The 27,354-nt window shown below is 33.9% G+C and overlaps 2 protein-coding genes across 2 annotated transcripts in view; both read right to left on the reverse strand.

Moving 5' to 3' along the window:
* Positions 1 to 27,354, reverse strand: part of LOC129810249 (uncharacterized) — an 88,542-nt gene that overhangs the window by 57,741 nt on the left and 3,447 nt on the right. The window lies entirely within an intron of this gene.
* On the reverse strand, positions 7,676 to 9,676 carry LOC129810248 (probable cytochrome P450 6a21). Its single transcript, XM_055860586.1, has 2 exons — positions 8,501 to 9,676; positions 7,676 to 8,441 (listed from the first exon to the last, which is right to left on the reverse strand). Exons 1-2 carry the CDS (start codon positions 9,591 to 9,593, stop codon positions 8,026 to 8,028), a joined length of 1,509 nt encoding a protein of 502 aa, XP_055716561.1. The 5' UTR covers positions 9,594 to 9,676; the 3' UTR covers positions 7,676 to 8,025.

A 27,354-nucleotide genomic window follows, 5' to 3' on the forward strand; every position in this document is an offset into this window, starting at 1 on the left:
CAAAATACTTAATTGACTGTTGGTATACATTTTCGACAATTTTGGATATGAGTATCTAAACTGGCTGCAGTGCTACCAACTGTCGAAAATAAGACAAAAAATATGTTTTTTTTAGATGACACTAGTTGCAATTTATCGGAGGCAACCAAAATCACGAACGCCAAAATCCCGAAAACCAAAGTCCCGAACGCCCAAATTCCGAAAGGGTCAAAATCCCGAAAGCCAAGATACCGAAAGCCAAAATACCGAATGTTCAAAATCCTGAAAGGGATAAAATTATATGGAGGATGATGTGTAGAATAATTTCTCAAGACACAGAAAATTTCCCTTTGACTCGAACAAGCGTGGGTGCAATCGTGGGAGTAGCTATGACACTTTTCAGAACTCGAGATTTTGGCTTTTTGGGATTTTGTCTATTGGGATTTTGACCGGGACTCTGAAAATTTATTATATCGCTCCAAACTTCGTCTATAGATGTCCTATTGGAGTTTATCATGTGTAACGATATAACAAGATAAAAAAAACACTGTATATCAATTAAAATGAATGTAGCTCAAATTAGCTGAGTATATGAATCAGATATGATTTGAAGTGTAACTTTGGAACTGATGATGATGACCGGAGTGGCCGTATTCTTTTTGTCGTCACTGTATTTCTAGTATTGGTAACATGGTTTCTGCATCTGATTCTCAAGCAAATTGCATGGTCTATGGTCTCCCTGGTTAGCAAGTCAAAGTTGATTTTCAGTGAGGTTGAAACAACAACAGAAACATCAAATCAACCATTTTATAGTCCACCGCTATGGGTTATTCAATACTCCGGAGAGATGTTATGGTTTATGTGACTTTCTCCAGGAAGCCTTCTGGCACATTGTGCAATTTCTCATTGCCGAAAATCACCCATCATTTTCCCTCCCCAAAACTGTGTAGTCAACAATTCAAGCGGAGAAGCACTTAGTGGTCGCCCAAAAGTTGCCTGCATGATCTAATTGTTGAGACTTTGGCGATTTTCCGACAATTGTCTGTGGAATTCATAAATTTCCCACAAAACCTTACCAACATCGTCAGCCCCAAAGGCTTTTCCTGCTCAAAATTTTCCCCGAGATTCCCTCCGTGCAGTGAGTGTGTAAACATCAAAAGTCCATTAGAATTGAGAATAAATCAAATGCTTGGAGATTTCCAACTCAGTGAACATCATACACAAAAGTTGGATTGCTACCAGCCCATGAAAGCTCCTTGAGGAGCTTTCTCATTCTCAACACATCCCACCACAATTCGGTTACTGTTCAAAATTGGGTGGTTTCTCCACTGAGATACGGGATGGATCAATGCGATGAGGTAAACGGTGCGGTGAAGACAATTTTCAGTAAATTTACTGCACACAAAGAGTGGATGCTAAAAAAAAGACAATTCTTTGCAAGAATTGCAACTTAACGGTCTTAAAATGAAGTCCCACGATAATGGTAATATGATTATGCAATTTGGTGGATAGAGTACGTACCATGGGCACTCTTGCCATTTCATCAAGTAGAGCGGAACATCTTCTGCTAACTGCAAAAGGTATCATTATTTAAACTTAAAGCTTCACCCTGGCACAGAGCTTTCTCATTATTTGTCTCAATTAAGCTTCGCGCCACTGATAAAAGTTCCACCCTTGAATATAATAGCACGATGGAAGATTCTCTAAAATGAACTTTAATGTGGTAGTAACGACGTGTAAAAAGTGCGTTCAACCTTTGCTGGCGACGTGGTTATACTCACACAGTTCTGAAGAGAGACGAAGAGGGTTGTGTGTCTCCCTGATAAGCGGATAGAGATGTTTCCACCAACTTTATGTGCAAGTGAACGTGTTAGAACTAATCTGTTTAATGTGCGTCAAACACATCCCCATCTCTTTTGCAAGAGCAAAACCTTTTTTTTTCTTTCTGTGGTAGCATAAAACCACATAAAATCAAGAAAGACGGAAGGTGGACAGAAGATTACATTCGGAGATTAATAATTATACTTATCAATATTTGCCTAAGAACTCACTCATACACGAAAAGTGGCTCAGAAATTGGTTTAACACATGAATTCAGAGGGTGGCAAAAAGGGTCAAATCCCACATGGGAGATAGCAAAATTTATATCCATCCCCCATACATCTTTGATTGCCTTTTGAGATGAAGGTTTGGAAGAGCTTTTCTGAGATGAACTCACAGGTCATGTAATTGGGAAATATATTGATGATTCTTGAACTGGAATAATAGATTAAATAAAAAAAATATAAAGGAAAACATTTGGCCAAATAACAAAATAAATTGGAATAGACCTAAATTATACGCATACGAAAGCTTGCTCAGAGGTTCTCCAATAGAGTTGAATGCTCACTTAAAGCACATAGGGGAAAGTGCTCTCCCTTCGAACGTCCGTGCCTTTGAATAATGTGAATTTCTTTTGTTTTTTGAATTATCAATGATTGATGATAAGCCAATTAATATTATTTAATAGAAATGTGTCTTAGAAAAACTTAAAGAAAATTCACATTATTCGAAGGCATGTACGCTTGAAGAGATAGTACTTTTCCCTAACTTTCTTCTTGTTTTGATAATAATAAAATCTTGATTCTATAGTTCGATAAACTACCTTTTGATATGTGAAATCAAGCAACAATGGGACAAGCATATCTGTATCGTCGTCGTGAGAGGTTACAAAGGAATAAATCAACACCCAGCTTATAATTCGTGCTTAAATTTCCGCCCAGTCCAATTAACAAAACATTTCTAATTCGAAAATATGGGCGGAATGATAACTCTTCGATACTATCGACTCGATAGTATCGCTAAATCCATATTGTTAAATTAAGTGAATGTTGACTTCTTACGCATTGTTGGAGCACTTAATGTGACATTATTAAAAGAATGCGACTATTCGTATTTATTTTAACTTCGTCTAAATTTTTCAGAATCAACAGTCGATACTATCGAAAATAAGTTATCATGTCACCCAAGGAGTGACATTATAATTCATGTCACTAATTCATGATTTATCAACTACAACATTCTTTTAAGAATATCACAATAAATGGTCCAACGATGCGTAAATAGACGTCTATTACTTAATCTAAGAGATATAGATTTATTGCTGCTATCGATTCGATAGTATCGAAAAGTTATCATTCCACCCCAGATTTCTTTAATATTTTGCTTGCACAGGAGAAAACACTATTGTGAAAATCATTAGCCTTCACTGAAGTGTGACTCCATAGTAGCGTAAATGTCCAGTATCCTAAATATTATGATGCATGCAATAGTGTAAGATTAGCAAAGAAATATAGGGGATGGTCTTCCAGCTTTGTAAAAGTTGATTTTTTCGAAGTTACTAAATGAATTTCATTCATGGTCATATATTCTAATAGCTAGCCCTATATCTCACATTTCCTGACAAACTTGTAAGCCTAGACCCTTTTTTCTGGGTTTAAAAAGCAAAAATAAAAAATTGGCCTAAAATCGTAATTCTGATGTAGAATGTTTTATGCATTTTTCCACACTTCAAGTTCCTTTTCTCGGGCTTATTAGGGTTAATATTTACCGTGAAAATCTTCTGTTCGAAGGGGGTTGTTTTTGTAGGTGGAGGAAAAATTAAAAAAAAATACCACCTTTGCAGCTCAGGAAAATTGAATTTTGCAGCTTTGTAAAAACTTTTGTCAAAATTACTGACCACCGATTTTGAAAATTGCTCACTGTTTTGGCTCAGATTGTGCATGCCGTTCTGGATCTTTGACCAACCCAGAGATTCCATAGAATAAATTCACAAGAAATTTGGGATATTGAACAATTTTCACGACAATCTCGAAGGAAAACACGCACTTCCCCATCAAAATGAGACTTCATCAGATGTTTTTGTTTCGCTTCTGTTAAATCAAACATTAAGCCTAAATCTGCTTATGATGCGGTGCGTTTTGAACATTTTTAATCCAATTTGCTTTGTTTTTAAGCGGAATTTTCCGCATTTTACTTTAAATTGGTCGCTGGTCATTTTCAGAATGAGTGATGTTCGAAAGATGATCTGTAAGATAGATTAAAGGTGTTAGAGAAAATTCGAGGATTACAATAGGTGTGATTAGTACTTTCTGATTTGTGAAGTGATGAAACTAGACTGCTTATGGTGTAATTCTTTAATTGCCACTTCGGTGTATTTTGATTATTTTTCATTAAATTTTCCTTGTTTTAAAGTGGAACTTCCCACATTTCACTTTAGATTAGTGGCTGGTCATTTTCGAAATCAGTTATGTCCGAAATAGGTTCTGTAAGACCAATTGGAGATGTTTAGAGATTATCCGAGGATTACAATAGGTGTGTCAGAATGCAGGAAAAATGGTTTTCCAAGTGTCAAAAAACATGTTTTTAAAAAATAGCATAAAATTGTTTTTTTAATGCGTGATACCTCCTACAAACGGTGAAAACAAGTAGATGAAAGTTCCAGCTAGGCAGTGATGCGCAAATTTTTGTGTCCAGTGTAATGTTTCCGGAGAAAAGGAGGCCTACATAGGTGGGCAAAATGTTGTACGAAGCTGAGCAAACCAGAGAAGCTTCTTAAAAATCGCCACTAAAATTTCATTTTCCTGTAGTGGAAAACACAAGGATTTCTAGGAATTTTATGAGGCGGAATTATGAACCTATACACACAGAGAAATTTTAGTGGCATAACAACTCCAAATGGTTTTGTCGGACACACCAACCTCAACCCCAAAATCAACTAACCCCAATTCGGTGTTCAGAATACACCAAGTGGTGCCACAAAGTAACTAACACCGGCTTTGGATTTCTGATTACACCAATTTTACACCAATTATTAACACCAAATTTAGCGTTGTTGGAACACCATTGTGGATTTTGTATCACACCATCTCAAGAAAATATAGGTGTTCCTTTTACATCAATAAGTGAAAAATGTCTACAGATTTGCAACTAAAACTAAATGATCAAAGGATTTAGAATTAGGGCATTGGCATTCATTGGATGGGACTTGAAATTAAATTCCTGGGTGTTTCTATTTAAGAATTTTCCATTTTTCTGTGTGATTTTTATTAATTTTTGACCATTTTTTGATGGCTTGGGGCCCTCCCTGGATGATATTCTCTGTATTTCAAAGCCATTTGGTGCGTGAAAATCTTTTTCCAACATTTAAGCCTGCGCCGAGATTTGAACACGCGACCTTTGTGATGACAGTCGAGCATCTTCCAGCTGCGCCACGAACTCCTATAATGTATTCAAAGCATATCGGGAACCCTTGCATCGGCACACACGATATTCCAAAATTAGAGATTACAATTAGAATTACAGATTTGCAACTAAAACTAAATGATCAAGGATTTAGAATTAGGGCATTGGCATTCATTGGATGGGATTTGAAATTAAATTCCTGGGTGTTTCTGTTTAAGAATTTTTCATTTTTCTGTGTGTGTGGTCGATGGTGAGCGACGAACACCGTTTGGCGTTGCAACAGCACTGTTTAGAAAATTGATGGTGTTACTTTTGCACCATTTCAGAGATTTCTGTGGCGGAGTTAATACAACACCGCCAAAGCATTTCATAGAACACCATTGATTCAAAACTAGGTGTTAATTTGGTGTGAATGCTACTACGTTTGGTGTTCAAGCAACACCAACACCAAATTCAACCCCAAATTCAACACCGCTTTCTCAAAATCACTTCTCTGTGTGTAATAAGTAAGAGTTTTTTTTTGACATAGTGATATAATTGATTTGGTTTGTGTGGCATTCAGTAAAAAATGATAAATCTTTGACATCATTTTCTATACGAAGCTGCACAATAATCCCCTATATTATTCATTTAATAGTAGGGGAAAGTGCCCATGCTTGATACCATTGGAAGCTTCGTAATGACTAAATTTTCTATGTTTCATAATATATATGACTCATCCCAACCATATTTTAAAAACTATGGGAAAGTGGCCAGTTTTTAAAATATATTGCAGAATCATGTTTATTGAAAAACATAGGAAAAATTTAATCATTACGAAGCTTCCAATGCTATCAAGCATGGGCACTTTCCCCTACTTTTGTCGGAATTATGTTAAAGAATACAATGGTTTGAAGTTTCAACAGTTCTGGTCTAATTGAGTTTACACTATTGGAATTGCACTGTAAATTAAATAAAAAAGGTTTTCAATAGTATATTCGTATACTGTATGTTAGAATGCACAAGTATTTTTAATAATATAGAACTTTATTACCTAATTATCAATAAATTTACCACCTAATTTTGTAATCTAAATTTAAGTTTTTACTTCACATTATGCCGAAATCTTGTTTTTCATTAGAACGAGTTCTTATCTCGGAAAACTACCGAACATTCATTTTATCTATTGAAAATTCATGACATAATTCAAATTGGATGGCATCACATAACCCATTTTAGTGGAAGACTTTACTTCTATAATTGTTATAAATTACAAGCGGAGGCTAATATCCTATTCGCTATTTTCAGTGAATAGATTGGTAAAACCACTAATATTTTATCCCCTCAAAATCTCCTTTAACCCCGTGTAAAAGCATGGTATGAGTTCTTGTTAGAGAAAGCCTAGACAAGCAATATATGTGAAATATTCAATAGTATGTGCGCTCTTTAGAATGAAACCCACAAACTTTAATCATAACTTTCGCATGAGAGAGAAATTCTCAAACACACCACACAATCATCAAATCCGACCATTTATTTGAATTTTATCTCTATCACAAATTCACGATTTACATTATTTCATCGATTGGATGAAATTGTAGTGATTACGGTTTGAAATTCTAGCGAATTGGTAAATTTTCAGGCAAATTGGTATACAAATACTTCAGGGATTGACATCTATTCAAAGCAATATGCATTTATGAATTTAGAATTTCAGTGTTCCAATGTTACAATGTACACATATAGTTAGGAATCTATAAAAATATTATATCTTTTTTGACATATTCTTGTTATGTGTGTTGCTTATGACTTTTTTAATTTTTGCATTAGAACTCGTTATCATTTTTTTCTGTATTTTCTATTAAAATGGACGAGAGGAACAATACTTTTTTTGATGAACCGCAGTAGATAAACACAAAAGGCAAGGTTCAAGAGAGGAATGCACAGGAAGTAAATGATTATACTATTATTAATAAATTAATCTTAAGCTCTCTAATACTTTTTTATACCACAAAAACGATAAACGTTTAAATTCATACACTTGAAGAAGACCCGGAGCAGGTTCAAAGCTTTGGAGAACCTTCTGAGCAATTATGGCTTAAAGTTTCATATATCGAACAGCCGTGTCGATGCGGAGATTTCCTCCGATAATTGTTTTGCAATTCGACGGAAATCTTCCCAACAATTCAACTCCTTAAGGACAAATTGGACACCGGTGTCTCAAAATCGAAAACATTCTTTTTTTTTTAATATAAAAGTCATCCTGTCCTCTAAACACATATGTGTTCCACTCGTCCTTAATAGGTTTTAAAGTAGATAACACTGTTGAAAATACTATTCTATTCAATTCTACTATTCTGTTCTAGCTCTGTTCTAGTTTTATTGAAATCATGACAGTTGTAATTCTCACAGAAGAATTGACTTATACAATACAACAAAGTTTATTTTGAAACATGATGCAAATGTTTTGGAACACGAAATATAAAGACACACATTGATATTGGTAGTATTATTATGTATTTCAGCCAAAATACAGCCAAAATAAATGTATACAAGGGTCACACATTACCGCTACTAAATACTCATACAAATTGGATTGGTATTTCAAGCACATAAATTTCCATCAGCTGTATTAGACAAAATTTGGGCAGATAATGATTGTCATCAACTCTGTTTTCCTTACGTTTTCTTAAGTTCTCTCCGCTAGAAATGTATAAAGTAACCAACTTATACTTGACAAAAATTCAGAAATATAAATTTATGTGATTTCGTAATTGTATATCTTTTGTTGATAAGGTTAAAAGGAAAGCGTGATTACATCATTGTGATCTTTACAAACGTATCTTAAACGGTTTCCAATTTCAACCACATTCCTCCTTTTGGTGACATTACGTTCTTAGTAGGATCGTAAACCATGGGAATTGGAGTTTTAGGACAAGTCTTTACCCTGTATTTAGATAGAAGGCTTGCCAAGCCAACTCTAGTTTGCATCATGCCGAATCTCATTCCTACACATATCCTAGGACCTTCTCCGAATGGAAGCCAAGCAAAAGGATGTCGTTGCTTGATGTTCTCGTCGGTGAATCTTTCAGGATCAAATTTTTCTGGATCTGGATAGATTTCGGGATCGCGATGTATGGCAAAGACAGATATAGATACAAAAGTCCCTTTTTCAATCACGTAGTTAGTATCAGGTACGGAATAGTCTTGACTGCAAGTTCTTATAAGGCTTTCAGCTATGGGATGTTTTCTCAGTGTCTCTGAAATAAAACAATTTTGTGATTATCAATTGAAAACTTATTGCAAAACTTCAACTCACCTTTTATAATTTGATCAATATACTTAAGTTCCATACAAGCTTCGTAAGTATATTCCCCATTGTATTTTTCTAGTACTTTGTTCACCTCTTCTCTGGCTCGATCCTGAATATCCTGATGTTGTGCCAATTCATAGAGTGCAAATGTCATAGTAGATGAAGATGTTTCATATCCTCCAATGAAGAATATAAAACTTTGAGCCGCAAGTTCTTCAAAGGTCATTTTCCCTAAATCCGTATCGTCGTCATCAAGTTTTCCCTTGTTCATGATTTGCATTAAGAGTGATAGAAAATCATTTCGTTTTATATTATTCTTCTGTCTGTATTCAGTAGTCTCCCTGAGGAGTCTCATGAAGAACTCAGAAACTTCAGGTTTATTGAATTTCATCCTCAATGTTCGACCAAGATCAGGGAACATGGCCAAAAAGAACATACGAAGAAACTCAAATGGTGTAAATTCAAAAACTTTCTTCCCAATTCTTCGGAATTCCGTATCAGGTTCTTTCAAACTGTTGCATTCAATTCCAAAAGCACAATTTCCTATAATATCTGTGGTGAATCGAGACAAAATATCTTTAATTTCAATCTCTTGATTATTTTTGGCCATTGGCTCCAAATAGTTCTGGAATTCCTTTGCAACTGCGATAATTGTGTTGTGCATCATCTTCATTTTTCCCGAGGTGAATGTAGGGCTCAGTTTGTTCCTCAAATTTTTCCATCTCTGTCCAGTTAGTGAAAACAGGTGACCAGAGAGAGGGTCATCTCTTTCATTAATATAAACTCCACGATCATGGAAATACTGGAAATCCTTCACAAAAATATGCCTTAAAAAATCCAAATCAGTTGGAAGAACAACTGGTCGAACGAAGAAATGCACACCGCCAAAAGGTCCTTTGCCTTTGAGTTCCTTATAAGCGTCTGAGAAGATTTGAGATGGATGTCGATCGCTTCCCATACCCTTCAATATTCCAAATGGAAATTTGGGTTTGACATACGGAACACCTCTATCTTCCCAGTACCTATATTTATTTTTCACGTAAAAATAACCTGACACTATTACGCTCACAATAGTCACAAAAATTAAATTAAGAATCATTTTTAAACGTTTTGAGTATGTTTTTTATTTATTTATTTTTCTTCGCAGCACTTTTTGGTTTCACGGTCACTGGCAGAATAATTTAGAAATTATGAGATGTTCAATTTATACTGATATAGTAACGACTGTTGTATTTGTGTGCGTAGGATTTTTATTTACGTTCTTCAAATACAACATAGATAAATATACTACAAGTAAAAAGTAATTGAATTTGTGTACGTGTCATGATGTATATGTGCTGATTTCTTTTCTAATGATTTCATTTCTAAGATATCAAGGGTTACATAGACGTACACTAAAGAAAGTTGGCAAATGTGTTGTTAGGTAATTTTCTTTGATCCAGTAATATTCAAGATTTTCACAAAAAATTACCTTAAATCGTTTTTTTTTTCTTATATTGATTCAATATTCAAAACATAATGTTTGGCATTATTTTATATTTCCAAAATATTGCAAGAGGAATTCATTACATAAATAGTCCTACAACAAAAATTGTTGTAGAAACTGAAATAGTAGTGTATATCGTGCAGATATACCTAAAATAGTTTTGACTTGATATTTTAAGTTTAATTACAGCCCATATTTCCAATACAAAATATTAAGGAGCGCTAATTGAAAAACTTGGTAAATTCTGTGACCTTTCCGAACATTACAGCTTTGAAAAACCAACTCGAAGTAGGGAGACTGGGGCAAAAAGTCACAAAACGGATATTTTATTATTTTACAAGCTACCCGAGCACCTCCAAAATTTCTAATTAGCACAGTTTTATAGGAAATTTACCGCTATACAACTCTGTGAAAGTCATTTTCCTCTATTTTGTAAGAAAATATATTATATTTGTCGAGCCGTTTTCTAAAAGGTAATTTTGTGATCATTGTCAAAAATGCTGGGGCAAATAGTATCAGGCATAAGATACTATCATATTTTGATTCGCTTCATTAGGGGATTCCGTAAATTTAAGTAAAATACCGAGATTACATATTTTCATAGTTTGATCAATGCAAACAACAAGCGGCGACACATAGCATTAACGTTTCTTTTCACCGTGGGACATCAAAAATTGTTTCGGTTTTTGTTACTTTTTGCTCAATAGTTTTTGTTACTTTTTACCCCAAGTGGCCATTTTTAATAAAAGGATTTCTGGAGAAAAGAACTTTTGTGAAATTCTAAAATAGATAGCGGATGTGTATTCAAAAAATCCAAATTATTTAGAAAATATTCACCACTGCATCAATTTTGGAAAATAAGTAGGTAATAGGGGAAAGTCGTCTGCCTTTAAATGCAGCAGCCTTCAAATGTTGCGATTTTTTCGTTGTTCTCAAAAGCATAAATTATATTCTATTAACTATTAGGTAGCTATCCATCATCCTTACAAATCATCAAAAAATGGAGAGCCTAGCTCCTATTTCCTAGATGCTAGAACAAAAAAAAATGAAAATGAGCTCTAAACTGTAATTTTGATGTTCCACAAATCATGTGATTTTTCATAGTAAAAAATCAGTTTACAAATAAATCTTCCATTGTGACACATAGAAGGTTAATCAGGCTTAATATTTCTGTTAATACATTTTGGTTCAGATGACACAATTTTTGTGGGTGGCAAAAATTTGCAAATATCACCCTGCAGCAGCCTTTAAATGGTAATGTCGTGTGCCTTTAAATCCCATTTTTCCATACATCAAAACATGTGAAATCGAACTCCTATTTTTCTCTGACGAACGTCATAAAAATACTTATAACCTGCTATCTTGCTCCGGCCGGGATGTTTCAAGTTGACAATTTTCAACTTCAATGGCTTTTTCTTCCAAATTTTCATGTGCAAAACAGTGCTTCAGAAAAATGTGAAGAAAAGTTATTGTTTAATGTCTTTTGACTGCAGTGATGATTTTAGTGAGTGCGTTAGGCTTCAATCTAATCATTTATAGCCCATTTAGTTTTATTTATTCAATATTCTCAGTGAAAAAAAAAACATTTAAAGGCAGCTGCCTCGCGTTTAAAGGCAGACTATGCCAGCTGCCTTCATACAAATCGACATCACTTTTTTAATTTCCTCAGAAGGAAAAACTGAGGATTTGCGAGTGCTATGAGGTAATCATATACGCCGAATGAACAAGAGAATTTTTTGGTGTAGTAGAAAATAAAATCCATTTTGTGGATTCTTCAGAAAAAAGTCTTAAATTTGGAACTCCATTTTTCGTTTGAAGGCAGACGACTTTCCCCTAATTGATATTTTCTGCACGGAAAATATTTCAAAAATAGGGCAAAAAATCTCGATATTTTTTATTTTCGAAATTCCTTGTTCAAATTCTAACAAACTTACGACATTGAAGAATACCTATGGAGGCTATCTGGTGGAAAAAATTTTAAGCCGCTATCTTATTTATCTTGGAAGATATTGAATTTTAATATTTTCAATTTGTGACTTTTTGCCCCAGTCTCCCCTACTCTAAAATAAAAACAGGTAGAAAATTCGTTAGAAAGAAATCCATATTTCGGTTGTTGTATTGACTGTTTAGTTTTCCTTAACCCGAATTATAGTTGATCAAACTTGACCGGACTATATCAGTTCTTTTTGATTCTGTTTTGAACCCTATACCTTAATTGGATATGCACCTTTCATTGATCGATTTTTTGGTGTGAAATTCCGGATTCCAGTAAAACCAGTTTACAAAGTTTGGACAATATAGCAATCAATAAGTATGGAATTATAGAATATTAATGAAGATTATTTAGGTGATTTTTGTCATGGATAAACAGGGTTGTCTAAACTCTAAATTAGTTTGTCCGGGATTTCACGTTGTTCAGAATTCAAAATGTTACACCTTTACTGATTTTTTCTGTATATCTTCTGCATTTAAACTTTTTAAAAGATGAACAATCGAGCACTCATGTTTCGTGATTATGGTAGGTCTTCAATTGATTTTATTTGCAATCCAAATAAATCTTGTGAGAAATTCCACGGATTTTAAAGATTCTGGCAGAAAGAATGTATCGATATTCTCAACTTCGATTTAATGATGAGTCAATTTTGTTTATTTTGTTCCTCAATCTCTTTTTATCGATACAATTTTTGTTGGAGAAAAAAAACTTAAATTCACAATCGACTTTAAAGAAAGTCCTAGTTACCAGCAATACGGTGCTTAAATGAACCTCAAAAAGGTTACATTTTTTACAGTCATACAGAACCATAAACTTTTATTTTGAAACGTTAACTTGGAAACGTTTTCTAGCGTTCGCTTTGTTTTGGTAACAGTGCTGTATCTTTAATTTTTATACAAAAACAGATAAGTAATATTAATACACCATTGCTAATGAGAGTTCAGACTGAATCGTCAAAAAATCCACCGACTCTGATTAATCTGTATTAGTTGTGTAGCATATAAAATTTGGTCTTTATGTATATTCTCAAAGCTATATTTTGCTGAATTTCATACATTGACACCTGTATATATTATAAATAATTTTAGGTAAGACAAATGCATACATAAATCGTACAAATACACAAATTCTGAACAATAATAGAGTTTGTTATGGTACGTCTACCACATAAATTTCCACCAGATTTATTTGGTAAAATTTACGCCGATAATTGGGATTGTTATCAATTCTACTTTCGTAATATTTCTTCAACAAATAAGTACATAAAATACGCTAACTCATAGCCGATAATGATTTAGTAATTAAGCTAGATTAATGTGAGTTTCTAATCTTTGCTCTTCTGTCGATAAGGGTAAAAAACGTGATTGGTGTTACTATTATGATTTTACAAACGTGTCTTAAACGTTTTGCACATTTAACAACTTTCCTTTTTAGGAGGCATTATGTTCTTACTAGGAAGGTACATCAGGATAATTAAAATCTCATAACAAGTCTAAATTTGATTGTCAAACATCAGGCTCTAGTTCAATCTCAGAATATAAATTTACGATTGTATCTAAATTTAAAATTGAGCTTCAAGGGATTAATACCAAACATCGAAAAACTAGTTATTACTCTATTTAAGACAATTCAGAATCAGTTTTGAATTACCCTTAAATACACCCTAGATTTCAAGGACTTCAAATGAGAGGGTGAGCTAACAGTGGCAAAGTGGATATATTGCGGATGTAGAAGTCGATTATTGCATTTCTGTTTATTCAGCACAAACGTTCAATTTTCTTGTTGACAATTGGAAATTGAACCTCGCACTCATATTTCCCAATTCATTTTCCCATTTATCAGGCTATGATTCACCAATGATACCGAAGGAGTTTTCAAGCTCCATTGACTTTTCTTCAATGGATCAATGGAAATATTTGATTAAGAGCTTTTAAGAAACGTCAGAGGCGTGGAAAATAGAGCGAAATAGAAAAAAATGAAAACATTTTTATTGCTGAAGATCAAAACGAGCAATATGTATAGACAATTTTTGCTCTTTGCGTTTTATGATCTCTACACACTAAACAAATTTATGTCCATATTGGGACAAATTTCCTACGTTTTGTGTAGGAAAAATTCTTGAATATAGACATAAATTGCTCTAGTGTGTAGAGGCCATTAGTATCTTGAGAAAATAAATAGTCAATTTGAAGTCTTCAGGAGAATTCTTATTGGGACCATCCCAAGAAGTATTTCGGGAACTACTAAATAAATATTGCATTGTAAACGTTTATTTAAAACTTAGAAACATGTTTCAAATATGTAGAAAATTATTTTAACACTCTTTCTATATAAAATGCTTGAGGATGAGTATAGTAGTTATTATGTAAATAATACACCTTATAAACATTATAAAGATTAAACAATATTGACATTCTATCAGAATATCATTCAATTTGTCGTTCGACCTTTCGAACAAAAGCTTAAACATTTTTCTCTATTTATTGAATCATAATCCATACGGACCTATACCTCTGACCCTACTGGCTATGAAATAATTTTAGAGGACTTCAGCATTTTTCGTTAAAAAAATCGTATATGGTCAAAGACATACGAAATATATTGAGTAAAAACAATTTTTGAATATTTCAAGAATTGTTTAATTTATTGGTTTGGTCAAGTGCTTAGCTGATAGGTATGAATAGTGCTTAGAGGAGTAGAGATCGTCTTAAAAATCAGAACACATACTGGACTAGCTTTTTCAGCCAAAAAGGGGTTGAAGACCGGCCCATTCTTTGCGAAATGCTTAATCTCGTATCTTAGATGCTATACCCCAAAAGTAAATTCGGATCATTTACCGTTTATAGCGTTTATAGGTTCTCAACCGTTGTCAATCGATTTGTATATCACTCAAAAGATACATCAAAGTAGTTATAAGAGTAACAGAATTAACTTTTAGGCAAAAATACTTTTTAGTTCATAACCGGTTCATTAGCGGTTGACAATCAACATGAACCAATTCATAAATCGATAAATATAATTGTCAATATATAAATATGAATATCGATTTAATATAATTGAATTTCAGATCTTCAGTTATTGGTTATGAATCCTTCCATTACTATGGTACATAACCGGTAAGGAGTTTCAAGACCTTTCCAACGAGCCTCATCATGATACGGTTCGGTTGAGAAATACGCTCTCTTGAGCCTTTTTCACCTTTGACCTTGAAAATCCGTTATTAGGAATGATGCAACGGTATTTTCTTATATGAACGAAAAGTTCGACTGGGTAATCTCTAAAACATATCTAAAACCGAAAAAGAAATCGCACAACGCGTTTTCGAAAAATTATTTAACTGCTATCTCCGTGGAATTCGAGGTTTGAGTAAAAACACAGCACTGTTAGCATTAGAAAAATTAGATAAGCAATAGTATTACCAACAAAAAAATATATAAAAAATAAATAGAGTATTGTGTAATAGGGAGATATTATGGTTAGAAGTGATGTACATGTTTTTTTTAATTTTTACATAATGCATTTCCCTGAATGCTACACTGAATTTCCAAGAGTTCATCTATGTATTAAATTCATCTCTTTGATAATTACTAATTTTAGTGGAAGGAAACGTTGTCGACCCAGAATCCTTCAACTATAAATATAGATGAAAATTTAATGAAACTTTATGTTGATGTATTTTTCACAGGGTTTGACACCAGAGAGACTCTACTTAGTGATGGTATATTAAAATATTCGTAGAATAGATAATGCTCTTTCAGAAAGTTATGAAGCATTCAAAAGTGGACAACTTAAAGAGTTTCTGTAAGTGGTTTTTTGCACCTAAGCTACGGATTTCAACAAGGGTTCTTTCATCAAGAGCTTATATTCTATTGGAGATCTTGAGATAACCCTTAAAAAAGAAAAGAGGCAAGAATTTTCAAGTTTAGGAAAGTATTTTTTATTAAGAATTTATAAAACCGATTTAGCTGGTCTTGGTTCTTTTTCAAAACATTTAACAAAAGGTTTAAATAAAAAGACCAATGGGACCAATTTTGACCAATTCTTATAACGGAGATTGATGGATTAAAGTTGTTAAGTAGTTACTTAATGGGGTCTCTATTCCGTACACTATTTTGAACAGTTCGATGGGTTATTTTTACATTTACTGACTTTACCGATAGATTTCAAAGGACTAAAAAAAAGTTACTTTATCGGAAGTGTCCTGAAAGGATATTTGTGTCTAATATCCGGCCAAAAACAAATTTACCCATTTTTTTTGTAAGCGGTTGAAAGTAGTTAGCATATTTGGCGGTTTTTGTTAATTTATTTCAGCGTAAACGATATAAGAATATCTATTCAATTTTTTAAAAATTGTCTTTAGTCAATGGTGGATAAAATATCCTGAACGAAGGAAAAATACATGTATTGCAAGACGACAGAAGAAAGTAAGACATCGTATCGATTTTGCTAACATTTTCCTTCATTCTCTTTTCTGATTTAAATTCTGGAGGATGAATTCACTTTTAGTATAATTACACTAGATAAACAAGAGTTATTTTTGTTGGTTTAACGTAAAGAATTTAAATTAAGTGTGTCACTGCACCTTCTTAACTCTTTCAGGGCTGAGCAGATTTTTTGGATTACAGGTTGTAGCAGTCAAATTTCCCGCCTTATAGCAATAAATGCTCTGCTAAGGCAACCCTAAATATTCGAGACGCAATGTCTCCTTTCTAAGCCAGCGCCTTTGGTGGTGGAGAAGACGACTGTGTTAGAGTTAGTCGATCGTACGATCTCAGTGAGTATAGACGTGAGTACTTGGTGAGTCGTGAAAGTGTTAGGATGTAGTGCGGAAGCTCGCAACAGTCTGGAGCCCACACCAGTCGATGCATAAGCAGGTCACTCTCCCAAATATAGTTCTTAGAATAGATTGTTGGTTTGTCCCTTACAACGTGATATAATCGCTCATTAAAGCTTAATAGGGTAAAGTCGCCAGCTTTACAAAGACTAAATTTTTCGTATGGTTTTAAATAAATGTGATTCATCTCATCCATATTTTAAAAACTACTGGAAAGTGTTTTGTTTTTTAAAATAATCACAGAGTCGCATTTATTTATAAACATAGCAAAAATTTAATCATTATAAAGCTTGGAACCGTTCAAAGCATGAGCACTTTCCTCTAGATTTTTTTTAATTTCTCATTAATCGACTATTATTCTAACTGAAATGGCACTGACACACCTTATCGATCAGAAAAATTTCTGTCTCTAACGATTCGCATCTCGATAAAAATATGCTCGTCCAGGTTTTAAATGCTCGAACTCCATCAAAAAAATTATGTGTACATAATATCTCGTTTTTCTGAACTCATACAATTTCCGTAGATACCTAAATTGATCTTCGTTTTCTTGCAGCCTAAGCCTGAAAATAAATATTTTAATAAGAAAAATGGAGAAAAGTTATGCCCTTATGTAATGGTTTTTATGTCCTGAGTTTGTAATGCAAAGGAAAATAAAAGTGTAAATTTTGCTGGTTTGCATTCATTTACACTATATTGGAGTTGTACCGTATTTCTCTAAAATTGCTAGGAAACTATTGCAATATTTTTACAACAAGATAATTCCAATATTAGGAAATTCCTGAAAATTGAAAATCATGGAAAGTTTTATATCCATGCAATTAGTTATGGTATACGAATGGTCTAGACCTAGACACACTTACGACTTAAACCGAGAGACGGCTTAACATACAGTAGACTTTCTCTCAATCGGCTCTTTTTCAATCGGACGAAAAATTTTGTTGACAATTTTCACGTTTAATTATGAAGCAAATTCGCTGTAATTCTTCCAATTTTATCGTAATCCTTTATAATTGAGCGCTTTTTGTGGAATTTACAAAGGCTTTGACGCCAAAATCTATTGATAAACCGGATGATATTTTGCCCCAAATGCCCAATTGAGAGAGAGTCTACTGTAATTGTAGTGAAAACAACGATCAGATTATATTTACATCAGTTTCTGACTAATCCGTCTCTCGGCTTAAGTCAAGAAGTGGCTTAGTTAGTGGAAAAGTGGTGGGAATTTAGTCAAATCATTATTTTGATTTAAATTACATTAAGCCGTCTCTTCACTTAAGTCGTAAATCTGTCTAGGACATAAGGTAAGAGAACTTTACATAAGAGTGGCGGAAAGAACGCAAAAATTGAATACAAATGATTATTCGTGGAATGCCGCCCCCTCCAAAGTAATGAGAAATGCTTCTTTAAAAAATGAAAAAAAAACAATATATTTGTAAGTATACGCTATAAGAATCAATAAACAAAAATTCATGCTGGGTTTGCTCTCGAATATACTATTGTTGTGGTAACCTTCCTGTTTTTTTTTACTGGTATTTATTTTTACCACAAAATATTGCTATCGAGGAAAAGTCCCTGAGGGTGTGAGCAAATTTCGCAGACTGAAATGCTATCAACTATAAAGTGAGTGGAAAAGATTGAGAGAGTGATTGAAAAAGTGTGGTAAAATCTTTTCACTCTAAATCTATTTATTCAATCATTTATTCATAGGAATGGTTGTGTATAAGCGTCCCAAGGCAATATCACGAAAGGAGCTCTTCTTGATTCGTTTTGTGGTCTTTCATACTGTATTGACATTGTAAATTGGGGGAGAATACCTTCGTCTTGTTGCGTGAACATTGGATGGGCTGAGAAAAAGCAGCACGAGATGCACATTCTCATGTGCCATTGAATGACGTTTAATTCATTTTCCTATCAAAATGTTTTGATATTAGTGTCACGAAACTTGAGCACCATCTCGTGTTATTGGACTTTGTATGATAGAAAATACCATCATAATGTAACACGGTTTGTTGTTGAGATTGGGGTTTCATTGGTGCCACTTTCAATAATCACTTTTCACGGTGGAATTGCAGGTTTTTTTTATGAATTCTATTGTAGTATTACTACTATAGTGTTGCACATTGTAGGAAAACTTCTGAATTCTCTTCTGAAAATCTGTCTCATATTTCTAATGGAAAAGCCATACAGGAAAAAAATAAAAAGAATGTAACAATGGGTGAAAAACCAAATGAAATATTTGACTTGTAACAAAGCTATGGAATGGGGAGAAGGGGGAGAAGGAACTAAAAGAAAAGTGAATTGTGTGCGAAAGTTGGAAAACTTACAAACCCCTTCGGCTATAATTCATTGTCTGTTTTCTGCAGCGTTTATTTCTCATTTAACTCAATTTGTTATTTCAATTAATTCTGCAGACAGGGACATAGTAGATGAAATGACGCTGAATAATTGATATACCGACTTTTTTCAACATTTTTCATGGTATTATATTTGGCCGTTCCATTTTATGCTAGAGAAGTATCATTATTCCTTGATATTTAAATTAAGCTGTAAAGATCGTAAAGATGAAATTCGCATAATAAAATATACATCATAAAATTGTGGCCATATCAGAGTAAATGATATTCAAGTAATCACTTTATTGAAGAAACTTTTACTGTCTTTAAATAATTTTAATTCACACTAACTGCATTATCACATGAATAAAATTTGAAATATTCTATAAGTATTTATTATTAGAATAGGGGAAACTGGGCCACCACCAAACACGGGGTACCACCAAACACTGCGATTTTTTAATTGGATATTGGATATCAGAGAATAAGACCGATAGGAATTTATAGGCACTTATTATAGGGCACTTATTTATTATAGGGATGCTTGTCCACTGAAGGAATGGTCAAGATAGTCCAAGTAGTTTAGAAATAAAAATTAGTGTTTGGTGGTGCCCCAGTTTCTCCTAATAATTTTATTCATAGTTTCAGAATCACAAGTGTAAAGTCTATATTGAATTGGCCCCTGAACCATATTTCAGGCAATCCGAGCAATTTTGCATGCGTGTGAATTGTGATTCGGTCAGATTTCAGAAAGTATACTAATCCTAATATTAATCTTATGCGAGCCATTTTTCATTTTATGAGAGTGAACCTCCACGGCAATTGATGTTCACTCGGTGCAACCTTTCGGCAGTCATAAGAATGGTAGGGTTTGGGAGTGTTAAAGGAATAAAAAATTAGGATTAGTGGGATACGCTTTTCGACTGGGTTGATATGTGTCGAATAGGCCGCACACTCTACACAAGGAATTCAAACTTTTCTTAATGGTTATATCAACGTGTTCTGTGATACTATAACAGTGTAAAGACGCCTCTCAAGAAACAATTTTTCTTAATATATAGTCTTGTAGAATTCCCTAAGTAAGGCAGAACTAAAATCAAAATCTTTTTATTTGCTTATAACGTTCTTGTTTCCATCACTGAGATTACTATAAGTGAAGTGGCGCACTTTTAAGGATCTTAGGAGCTTCCATAGGAATTTCAATCGAAAATTCTCACTTTAAGTCTTTTAAAAGTGCACTAAAATTTAAAAAAAGCACTTATTTTTCTTAGGGTATCGACGTCTGAAGCATCTGTAGATACTATTTTTCACGTTGAAAGTTATTCCATGGTTCTTATATAAATGAATCATAAATTTTAAATATCCAAGAATATAGTGAAATATTCTTGGCAAAGGAAAAATTAAGAACAAAATATATATGATCGGGGGCAACCAAAATCCCGAAAGCCAAAATTCCGAACGCCAAAATCCCGAAAAGGCCAAAATCCCGAAAGCCAAAATCCCGAAAGACAAAATCCCCGAATTTGCAAAATCCTGAAATGGATGAAATTATGTTAAGGAAAGTGTTTAGAATAATTTCCTAAGCCACAGAAGATTTCTCTTTGCCTCCAGCAAGCGCGAGTGCAATCGTGGAAGTAGCTATGACACTTTTAAGGCTCGGGATTTTGGCTTTCGGGATTTTGGCTTTCGGGATTTTGACCGAGACCCGAAATTCTATTTTGGCCAATGAAGAACTAAACCCTGTGAATATCAAGTCGATCGGAGATAGTCGCCCAACTTGGTGATTACCATGGGTCTCGGTCAAAATCCCGAAAGCCAAAATCCCGAATTCTTAAAAGTGTCATAGCTGCTTCCACGATTGCACTCGCGCTTGCTGGAGGCAAAGAGAAATCTTCTGTGGCTTAGGAAATTATTCTAAACATTTTCCTTAACATAATTTCATCCCTTTCAGGATTTTGCAAATTCGGGATTTTGTCTTTCGGGATTATGGCTTTCGGGATTTTGGCGTTCGGGATTTTTGGTTTGGTTTGGTTTGCTCTAAAAGATTTTTAGATCACTTTTAGGTGTGATTCTTCCATAATCACGCCTGTGATAATCACCAAGTTGAGCGACTATCTCCGATCGACTTGATATTCACAGGGTTTTTTAGTTCTTCATTGGCCAAAATAGAATTTCTTACTGACAAAGATTAATTTTTTACTCACAACTTTTAACGAATTCGCTAATTTAAAAATCGAAAATGTTTGTCTTATTTGAATGTAGTCTTTATTATGGTGTTTGAATACTTGTCCGTGGTAAGAATTAATGAGTTAATGGCTTCAAGGGTTCTTAAAAACAAAAGCACTTTTCTTGCAAATTTTTTACCAAATTTTTTTTCTGTGAATCCGAAGTCTTGGCTTCGGCTACTAAAATTTCGTCGGTGTCGAAAATGAGGCCCATATATAAGTTTGGAAAATGGATTTTCGGTTTAAGCATCCTTAGTGGCAGTCTAATTAAGTCATGACGTTTTGAGGAGTTGCCTCACAAAACCTTTCTTACAAGAAATTGACTGTAAAATCAATGAACATAAAAAAGGGATGAAGCACGATGAAATACTTCGTATCATGGGTAAACATGTGAAGACAATTTGAGTTGAATTTTCAAAACAACTTTTCCTGTTAAACAATACGACAATGATATTTAATGGTCATAAGGAATAGCATCAAACTCATCAAATTGAAGATCCCATGAACTGTTTTCAACTTTGCCTCCCCTTTTATTTATCAAGGGAATGAAAGAAAAAATATATATGTCAGCAGTTTGAGTTAAGAAGTTTTCCACCGTATATTGAGGTGAAATGGGTGGATTTGTGGAGGAGTAAAACTATGAGGGCATAAAGTTATTCTCGGTAGAACGTAGAACGTTGCTGGCTCGGAAGTTAAATGTGAATGGGCAAGAGTTGAAGAATGAGAACGATCATTTGTGAAACTGCTGTACTGGGCCAAGACATCTTCTATACGGTTAAATTGAAAGAACAACTTTGCAAAATTATTCACATATCCCACCACATTGCTTTAAACTTGAGTACCTCTTGCGTATACAACGCTCCGTGGGAGAGCTTCTGAGCTTTCAGAAGGCTGCTCCCACTGTTCCACATTTTAAGACTAAAAGTGAAAAATCCACCTTTAAAACACAGCTTGATAAAATCGTTTAGAACTTTTGCTAGTTTTTTTTACACACTTTGCCTGAGGATTGTGTTTTCTATACCAACCCATGAGATTTTTGGCCACCAAAATTATGCTCTACTCGTGACATTTTATGGAATGGATGATCTGTTTTGAAGTGTGTACTCATGAACTGATTTCTTTTCCGAAGTACTTCCTCACATGCTTCATCAATATATCCCAAAATTCTGCTATGAATGATGGTGGATCAAATATCTTCATAATTTATACCCATTAACCATTACATTATTCGCAAGTGCACTGAACTTTGGAGACTCAGATTTAGTTTCTTAGTGTTTTTCCTAGTGAAAATCGTCCCTGTGCATATAGCCTTGTTTTACTCAAAAATTTTGAATAATTGTTTAAGGAGCGATATATTAGGGGGAAGTGGGGTACCTTTGAAATTGTATTTTTTTAACCTATTTTTAAATAAAATTGAGGCTTATCGTGATATAATTTAGCTGCACAAACAGATTGAGAAACTAAATTACATTATGATATCGCTCAGTTGTACTTAAAGGGGAAAAATCCCAATTTCAAAGGGGCCACACATTCAAAGTTACCTCACTTCTCCCTACAACTCAAGAGTGTCAATGCAGAATATTTCATTTTACACTCAGAGAAAAGCACGCGTGATTGAAATCAACCAACAGGCGTGATTCCGTGATATTTTAAAAAGTGATAAATATGAACATATTTGTAATAAATATTAACACGTCCGTGATACAAATAAAAGAAATCACGTCAGTGATAAATAGAAACACAGCATGATGCTATTTATCAAAAAAAGAAATATATTGACTCCAAGATTCGAACACGGGCGTGTTAAATAGAAACACGCCGTGTTCCTTTTTAATAAATATACAAATTGCCCCAAAATATTAATCACGGACGTGCTAAAAGGTATACCGTGTCCTATTAACAAATCCTCAAAAAATGTTAATTACCGACGTGTTAAATAGAAACACGCTCTGTTAATATTTAACAAATCCTTATATTGCCTCAAAATGTTAATCACGGACGTGTTAAATAGGAACATCCCGTGTTCATATTTAACAAATCCTTATATTGCCCCAAAATGTTAATCACGGACGTATTAAATGGTATCACGCCGTGTTCCTATTCCACAAATTCTTAAATTGCCCCAAAATGTTAATCACGGACGTGTTTAATGGTATCACGCCGTGTTAATATTTAACAAATCCTTATATTGAACCAATATGTTAATCACCGACGTTTAAATAGAATCACGCCGTGCTCCTATTTAACTAAATCTTAAATTGCCTCAAAATGTTAATCACGGACGTGTTTAATGATATAACGCCGTGTTAATATTTAACAAATTCTCAAATTGCCGTAAAATTTTAATCACGGACGTGTTAAATGGTATCACGCCGTGTTACTATTTAACAAAACCTAAAACGCCCCAAAATGTTAATCACGAACGTGTTAAATGGTATCACGCCGTGTTACTATTTAACAAATCTTTATATTGCCCCAAAATGTTGATCACGGACGTGTTAAATGGTATCACGCCGTGTTACTATTTCCTTAAATCGCCCCAAATGTTAATCACGGACGTGTTAAATTGTATCACGCCGTGTTACTATTTAATAAAACCTTAAATCGCCTCAAAATGTTAATCACTGACGTGTTAAATTGGACGTGTTCCTATTTAACAAATACTTATATTGCCCCAAAATGTTAATCACGGACGTGTTTAATGGTATCACGCCGTGTTACTGTTTAACAAAACTTTATATTGCCCCAAAATGTTAATCACGGACGTGTTAAATGGTATCACGCCGTGTTACTATTTAACAAAACCTTATATTGCCCCAAAATGTTAGTCACGCACGTGTTAAATAGTATCACGATGTGTTACTATTTAACAAAACCCTAAATTGCAGCGAGATGTTAAACACGGACGTGTTAATATTACGCCATGTTACTATTTATCAAATCTCTATTTTACCTCAAAATTTAATCACGCATGTGCTAAATGGTATCATGCCGTGTTATTATTTATTAAATCGCAATTTTTCCACAAAATGTAAATCGCGGACGTGCAAAATAGTTTCACACCATGTCACCATTTATTAAATTTCTAATTTAATAAATAGACATTTGATAAATAGTAACATGGCATGGTACTATTAAGCACGTCCGTGATTAACATTTTGGGGCAAAATAGATTTTTGATAAATAGTAACACGGCATGATACCATTTAGCACGTCCGTGATTAACATTTGGGGATAAAATAGATATTTGATAAATAGTAACACGGCGTGATACTATTTAGCACATCCATGATTAACATTTTGGGGCATAATAACGATTTTATAAATACTAACACGGCATGATTCAATTTAACGCGTCCGTGATTAACATTTTGGGGTAATATAAGGATTTGTTAAATAGGAACACGGCGTGATACCATTTAACACGTCCATGATTAACATTTTGGGGCAATATAAAGATTTGTTAAATGGTAACACGGCGTGATACCATTTAACACGTTCGTGATTAACATTTTAGGGCAATATAAGGATTTGTTAAATAGGAACACGGCGTGTTCCTATTTAACACGTCCGTGGTTAACATTTTGGGGCAATACAAGGATTTGTTAAATAGTAACACGGCGTGATACCATTTAACACGTGCGTGATTAACATTTTGGGGCAATTTGAGGTTTTGTTAAATATTAACACGGCGTGATTCTATTTAACACGTCCGTGATTAACATTTTGGGGCAATATAAGGATATGTTAAATATGAACACGGCGTGTTCCTATGTAACACGTCCGTGATTAACATTTTGGGGCAATTTGAGGATTTATTAAATAGGAATACGGCGTGTTCCTAATTAACACGTCCGTGATTAACATTTTAGGGCAAATGGGTAGTCGTGATAAATACTAACAAAATATCACATCGATAATCACGGCCGTGCTTGATTTTTCTTTCCTAAATATCACGTTTGTTATCACGCGTGCTGCAATATAGCACGTTTGTGATAAAAACTGGCTTTTCCGAAGCGTGATTATATTTAACATTTTTGTTAAAAAACAACCACGGCTGTTGATTGGCTGTTTTAACACGACCGGCGTGTTAGCATTTATCAATTTTTGATTAATAGAATCACGTTTTTCTCTGAGTGTATTGGCATGAAATAATGAAAAGCGCTCGAAGTAATTTGCTCTTGGTTCTTCTTATGTATTCGCTTCTATCTCAACAAGCCACCGTCATATCCTTCAATTCATCACTGTTGAATATAATCTCTAATGTTTATTTACTTGTTTCACTGACATCAATCCCACTAGAATTTTAACCCGAAAAGAGAACATTATACCTCCTTTGTTGCATTTATCCTGTCTTATAACATGGTATAAGTACCCATTTCTCCCTCAGAGCTTTATGCATTCGGTGGAGTGAAAGAGGTATGGAGGCAATAGAAATTGAATGAAATTGAGATTTCCTCTTGTTTCTTATATAAGGATAAAATTTTGAAAATAGAGCACAGTTTCCATTCTGTAACTTTAATTTTGAAAGCTAGAAACTAGTTGGATTGGAGTTGAAAATGAATGAGAATTCACAAAGTCTAATATCAATAAAAATCCGGAAATTGAAGAGGGAAAATAAGACTTTAGAATGAAACAACAAGACTGCAATTTTAAATTGGCCTAGATTACCCAATTATCTCTGAAACTTATCTCTCATTCAGCCAGATGAAGACACTGAGCAAGTTTTCCTTCTTTTGGAATGTCACATTTTCAGTGGCATACATCGGAGATACCTCTAATATTTTATAATCGTCTTGTTCCGTTGAACGTGTTGCAATTATTTCTGGCTGATGATTTTTAATTTTGAAATATTGGAATAGGGAGAGGAGGGAGGACAAGTAATGTACGAAAAATGTTCTAGCAGATTGTTGGGCTCCTTATCTTCGTGTGTAGAGACTCCGAGAATCTCTACACACTAGTAGAATTTTTTTTTAAAACTGCCTTTTTAAAGAAAATTTCCCCTATTTAAGGCAGAAACGTCAGAATTTTTTTTTTAAAAAAGGCAATTTTTTACGAAAATTTCTTCTAGTGTGTAGACAGCAAGAAGAAACGATTACAAAAATCTACTTGAAGTCTTTATTGGACCCTTAAGACTGAGATTCGTCTACGGCGTTGGTTTTATCTTTTCTAATCCGTTCCATCCAAGGCCATTAATTGGGGCTATTATGCAATCCCATTTCTCCATCTATCTCAATTCTATAAGGACCAGTGGGTCACTGGGGTCACTAGAGATCCAAAATACTTTTTTTTTCTAAATAACATTGCAAAATAATTTAAGGGTTAACGACCCATTGGTTCTTAACCCTTTAAGGACGATTAGAACACCGGTGTCCCATAAAGAAAATAATTTTTCCTGACTACCTAAAGTTATTTTTTTCTTATGTTTGTACATAATTGTAAAGTAGAAGGTTGAAGGAATCTAGAATATTTTTTTCAAGTTCTCAAATTCATAATTGATTTTATTTATTTTTTATACTTCCAATTTTTTTTTAAGCAAAACCCTTTTGGCAATAAAAACTACAATACTTTTACGTAATATTTTTCATTAAAGCGAAAAATATTATTCTTTGGTATTGTCAGAAAAATTACTTAAATTTTTGGGCTATTTTTGTCCCTATCGTTCATAGAAGCACAAAATACACCGAATTAGACTCTGTTGAACTTTCCAAGGTTAGATGTAAGACTTATCATTGATTATATTTCTTAGTTCATTCATTCATTTTCAACCGCTTATCCCTATTGGGGTCGCGGGCATGTTTCTTAGTTTAATTTTTATTGTTGATTTTCAGTCCATAAAATGTGTCTCGTCGTTAAAGGGTTAAGGATCAACAGTGACCCATTGGTTTTTAAAAGGTTAACCCTTAATGCGATCAATCTTATTCTAAGTCAAAACTCATTTGGGCCAGAAAACACTAACGTGCTACTACTTATATAAGGCCACAACTGT

Source organism: Phlebotomus papatasi, chromosome 1 (genome assembly GCF_024763615.1).
Source record: "Phlebotomus papatasi isolate M1 chromosome 1, Ppap_2.1, whole genome shotgun sequence".
NCBI classification, from domain to species: Eukaryota; Metazoa; Arthropoda; class Insecta; order Diptera; family Psychodidae; genus Phlebotomus; species Phlebotomus papatasi.

Bases quoted from the DNA above. Each gene is read 5' to 3' on its own strand.
- LOC129810248 (XM_055860586.1), bottom strand. From the start codon at position 9,593: ATGATTCTTAATTTAATTTTTGTGACTATTGTGAGCGTAATAGTGTCA. The intron at 8,442-8,500 runs GTGAGTTGAAGT...GTTTTATTTCAG, and splicing joins TATTGATCAAATTATAAAAG to AGACACTGAGAAAACATCCC.